Source organism: Odontomachus brunneus, unplaced genomic scaffold (assembly GCF_010583005.1).
Source record: "Odontomachus brunneus isolate Ranch 3 - 2012 unplaced genomic scaffold, Obru_v1 Obru_scaffold_016, whole genome shotgun sequence".
NCBI classification, from domain to species: domain Eukaryota; kingdom Metazoa; phylum Arthropoda; class Insecta; order Hymenoptera; family Formicidae; genus Odontomachus; species Odontomachus brunneus.
The window spans coordinates 12453-18186 of NW_022639466.1; the positions used below are offsets into that span (position 1 = coordinate 12453).

The 5734-nt window shown below is 34.6% G+C and overlaps 1 protein-coding gene across 10 annotated transcripts in view; it reads right to left on the bottom strand.

Moving 5' to 3' along the window:
* The window catches only part of LOC116841492 (A disintegrin and metalloproteinase with thrombospondin motifs 1-like), a 90230-nt gene that overhangs the window by 10876 nt on the left and 73620 nt on the right, over positions 1-5734 (bottom strand). For 9 of the 10 annotated variants that reach the window (XM_032809488.1, XM_032809489.1, XM_032809490.1 and 6 more), the window contains 5 exons: positions 4601-4656; positions 1923-2049; positions 1384-1548; positions 526-652; positions 257-361 (listed from right to left, as the gene is read on the bottom strand). In XM_032809488.1, coding sequence (XP_032665379.1) covers positions 257-361; positions 526-652; positions 1384-1548; positions 1923-2049; positions 4601-4656 — 580 coding nt within the window. The remainder of the gene's footprint in view (positions 1-256; positions 362-525; positions 653-1383; positions 1549-1922; positions 2050-4600; positions 4657-5734) is intronic. The other variant, XM_032809494.1, reaches the window with a different exon arrangement.

Below are 5734 nucleotides of genomic sequence, written 5' to 3' on the forward strand. Positions count from 1 at the left end.
CCAAGTTATATAATCAATAAATTAGAAAATTTTTCCAGAAAAAGTGTCTGAATATAGCTTGCTTTTTCAAGAATCCAAAAGTAAAAGGCCTTTCAAGTGAACACGTCTCTAAAACGCAATGTATCTCACTAGGTATATACTGAAGAACGGCAAATTCTAATTTTAATTAATTTCTAATTAGTAATTTCTAATTAATCCTAAAAATTAATTCCGCAAGTTCTAACTAATAATTTTATTTTAACTTTCTTCTCATTACCTGACCGTCTCCGCAAGGTGAACCTTCCGCTGCTGGACGATACGCCACACAGTATCCGGACCCAGCATCGAAACAAAAAAGTTGAGCGCAAACACGATCATCTTTCTAAAATGACATGCAAAATTAATATTGTACAATATAAAATACGAGTTTGTATAATACAATATACGTATAATATACTTTATAATATATAGTATTGTATAATATAATATACAAGTATTATACATATATTGATGGTTGCGTACGCGCGATACATGTGTGATACATACGAAACAAGCGCTCGTCCCACGGTCTTTTCGACATTGCGCGTCTAAAGACAGTAGCTTTCCCGGAAGTACTCGGGGTAGTGCCTCGTCCTCATGAGGTGCATTGTATAAGCAGGTCGCTGTATCACCACTAAAAACCAACGAAGCTACGTGAGTTTATTAATCTGTGTTACTATTTGTTTGTTTAATTCTAATTTTTTACTTCTTTGATTTTGGAACGTCCAACAAAGGCATAAATATACATCCCCAATCTCCCTCAATCAGCGTTCGCTAACTAAATAGTGTTATTTTTTGTTAAAACTTAAACAATTCTGTGTGATTTTCTTCTCCAATGCTTTGTATTAATATAAAAATGTCGTGTAAAATAATAATTAACCCATAAAGCAGACTCATGGAGAATTATAGAATCCGAGCGATTTTAATTATCTAAAATTTCTCGGAAATCTGCATCGTCCTTACTAGCGGGTTCTCTGTGGGAGAAAAGTTTGCAGCGAACATACTTAAGAGCAAAATATGCAAATTATTTTTTCTCATTTTAATATATTTATCTTTTTCTAAAAAATAATTAATTTTTATATACTGTAAAAATTATCTTTTTTTTAATGACAATTGTACCATAATTTTTTTCTTAAGCTATAAGTTCTATACTAAAGAAGCATTTTTTTTATAAGTCAAATTTCGAAAAAAAAAACAAAAAGAAAAACAAAAATAAAATGAAGACATGAATCGATTTTGAGAGTTAATATCAATGGATAATATTTTTGCGTAACGGATTGAGCCGTTTTCTTTATCTTCCCTTTACATCTTTAAATGATCGAACCTTGATCATTTTAGAATTAGTATCGCGCAATGATTACCTACTTTAAAAAATGATGGAAGGAGGACACACTGCAGTGAGACCACTTGAAACCTTTCTCAGTATGTCTAAGATCGCTCATGATGTATCCGTCTTCCCAACGACACTTTTCAGCGCCTGGTCCACCTAAGTAACTGGGCGGCGGTGAACCATCGTGAACGGCACCTAATCTACAATTAGTAAAACGTGCGTGATATTTCCTTTAAGACAAAATTCAGCGCGCGATGCACATTTCAACCAATTTTCAACTTGTTTCGCTTAGCCTTGTTCCCCTTACAACGAGCCGACTTGTAAGCATATGTTTCTAATAGCTTTCTATCATTAGAAAGCTCATAGATTGCGGACGGGACGATGAGGATAGGGCTGGACGGAACAAGTGGAAAATCGGTCGAAATGTGCAACGTGTGTCGAGCTTTGATCTAAGACATTCTACTCATGGCGTTAGATATTAGCAATCCACATTAACATTGGAATTTCATAGGTAGATCTTGATTGAGTGTGTGTTGGACTTTGAATAACAGTAGTGAGGAAATATTCCACTTACAAATGACCCACTTCGTGGGCAGCGACGATGATGCCGCTAAATCCGCCGGTATCTTCGATGATAGCGACAGAATTGACCTTTTCGAGACGTTTATTCACGACACATGCCCCGCCGACGTATGCGAATCCTGTGCAAACAAGGCTCTTCAGCGCATCTCGTGTTTATCCTTCTAGTACATACATCAAACAGAGCGCTAATTCGTTATTATCGAGACTATCGGTATCGCGAGCAAGCTGTCTCGTTAAATAATTAGTATTTGTATAGCGTTGCATGGAAGCGCATTTTCACCGTGAACTCTCACGCAATTATTATAGGCGACTACTTTGAGTTAAACGATCGATTTTACCAGGGTCGGGTAATAACTAGTTAATCAGCTGAAAGTTAAGTTCAAAAATTAATAACTTGAAACATAGTTCATTTTACATGAGCTAACTTTTAACTAAAGTTATTTCAAGGAAGTTTTAAATGATACTTCATTAAAATATACTTAAATGTTCATTTCATTATTATGACGGCTTTTTAAATTTCTGTTTTACATACAAATGGCAAATTGGAAGAAATTTATTATATTATAGTTTTACATATGCTTGCATAATATAACTTTACATTATCTCGAAATCGACACGGTAAAAAAGACAAAGACTACTTTTTCATTCTTACACATAAGTATAATCTAGAATTAAAAATTCATTGTGTGAGAAAACATATATATATTTTTTTTGCATAGTTAATATTTAACTTTAATAAGTTAATTTAATTTGTTTTTTAATTAATTTAGTTTTTATTTATGTAACTTTGAACTTAATTAATTTTATAGGCTAACCATTTTAAACTAACTTAGTTAAAAAGGAAAATTAACTTACCCTAAATCTTACCAAACCCTGGATTTTATCAATCGTGCTTTTTGCACTTTAAATGTTTGCATTTAGAATAAAAAATGCGCCCGTTGTTAATTTATCAGAAATATTATTATATTTTGTTATATATATATATATATAATATGTTATATATATAACATATATATAACATTTTATTATATATATATAATTAAACATGAAATCTTAAAAATTTAATCTTCTGTTTACCGTATCAGAGGCTCCATTAAGATTCGTGTCTATTTACGAGAAAGCAAACTGTGTCGACAAGATCAATAAACTTTCATAGTTTATTGATCAACTCAGATCGAAATAAAAAAATTTCTTTTTGAAACTTTTTATACATCAGGAATTTCATTTTGTATACAAAAGATATATAAAAAAATATATGGAAGCAGACGTAGAGATAGCTAACGAACCCAGCTATGGCAGCTACGATAAACCGAAGATCAACGATATTAATTCGCAATAAGTAAATGTTAAGACAATTAGCCATTGATAGTCGACATGCATCCGGCGTTAATTCGTCGCCCGATGGTTAATGATAGAGTTAGCCGAGATATTAAATACCGCAAAGTGATAAATTTATGTTTGAGACATTTGTGTAGCGCGAATCAACCGATTAACGGATTAGGATGTTCCCCTTCCCCCCTCCCCTTGTATTGTTATTCTGATTCAATATCGTACGACGACAGAAGATGTTTCTCGGCGTACTTAGAGCTGGTGTGATTTCAGAGACTTACCAAACCACGATCCATGACAGTAATGCAGTTGAAAAGATAACAAGAGTTGTAATTTATTCAGAAAGAATACAAAACTAAGAGCGCAGGCGACGTGAAGAAGAAAGAAAAAGAAACGAGAAAAGGAACAGAGGAAGACAAAGAGAGAGAGAAAGAGAGAGAGAGAGAACAGAATTAAATTTTGCAAGAATTTTGTCCTTTAGGCAACATGTCTTTTTCGAACGACAGTTTAGGATACAAATTGTATTATCGATCTCATTAAGAACGATTTTGGCATATAAGACTGTGAAATAATAGTATGTACATAAATGCGGAAATAGTAATAGTTGTGTGGATACAGTGGCGGATTTTCAAGGCGAGCGTACTTTCAGGACATCGCGTGTAAAGAGCGCTCGTAATTAATTCTATAACTTAGCTTTTAACTGTGATTTTTACTATTATCCAGAGACTACAAATACGCCACTCGACCCGCCACTATGAAGATACTGAGACCTAGCACACATATATGATAGACGTAAACACATATAGGAGTAAGATGAAGCAACTGTGCAAGGGAACAGCAGAGTTCAAGAGAGGCAATTGCTTTTACAGATTGCGAGTATTCGACGCATTCTCAATGCTAAGTTGCAATCTGTGTGACGCGTGCGACGCGAAAGATCATTGCACCGTAAGAAGAAGAGAGTACGAGGCATTAGAAGAAGGTATTTTGAAAGGTATACAAATGGAAGTGCACGTAACAGAGCAGGCTCGCTTCGAGTGATTTCAGTGATTGCTTTCTAAATTACGAAATGTTGAAGAGAATAAAGTGTGACGCGAACGAAAGTCTGACGTATTCGATTTTTTAAGTCTCGCGATTTTTCCACGAGAAGCCTTTGTTTACTAAGATTTCGTCGAATTTATTTGACCGACTGGCTTCTCTCGTGATTCACTATTGTGTTCGAATGTCGATCGGAGATCTGGAGATTGAAACGTCACGAGGCGGTGCGTAAGTGCATAACTTAAAAACAATTGGGAAAGCTAAGACAACAAGATTTGCCTTCCTCCTGAATTCGAGAGAACATACCTGCAGTTCCTCTATTGCACACGTCATTCGCGTATTGCCTCCTGCACATATCTAATCTGCAATGCAATAACAAACATTCTCTTTATCATGTAAATTCATATTCGGTGACACGATCCGACTTGTATGGACAGACAGAAACGATAGAATTCATCGCCGTTCGGATTAGTCCTTTTGCGAATACTGCATAAGACAACAATAAAAACAATAAAGACAAATATGCGTGAAATCGTTGAGTCGTCGTGACCGACTCCAATTAATTCGACACAATTTCTAAACAGCGCAGCCCACTAGATTTCTAAAGAGTCAGAACATTAACAATATAGAAATTTTCTGGGGAGAATAACCACTATGTAAAAAAGAGAAACAAAATAAAAGAGAAACACTACCCTGCATTTTCAAGACAAATTTGAGCGATATTCTTGCTGTGGCCGACGGTGCCGATCCATTTCTTCGTACTTATTCCGGAAATAACTTCCTCGTTTTTTATTTACAAAAAAAAAGGAAAAAATCGTGATGGAGACGAATTGGACTGGAAGTTATTTCCGAGATTAGCGTGAAAAGCTACCCCTAAAAAGTATCAGGTAACTTTTAAATCAACCAAAATCGTGCAGGGCGGTGTATATAACAGGAAGCAGATGCCCGCGAAAAAAGCGAACGTCATAAACCAGATATTGAAAGCGGTATAATTTCGTTGAGGGATGAAATTTTGATGCCGTAGACACGCAAAAACGATCACTTGTACTTATTTGTGACGGCAAAATCGCGGCGATAGATAGCGAGGCCCTTTCGCATAATTATAGCGATAGAACCCGAACACATATGAAATTATATCGGTTTCAAGCCATGTCGCTAAATCTCCTCATAAAATAAAACAACTCCTTCCCCCGAAAACAGTTTCAAAAAATCGCGTGTTGCGGAAGCGTGTATTACGTGTATCTGTTTTGTATATGTATATGTATATATTTGTAAATATATATTGTGAATTCCACATGTGTGACAATTCCTTCCCGTTAGAATGAATCATCTAACGTTAGATTCTTAAATATCTCTGTTTTTTTATATTAACTCCTTAAGTCTTAATGAAATATATTTATATATATATATATATATATATATATATATATATATATATAT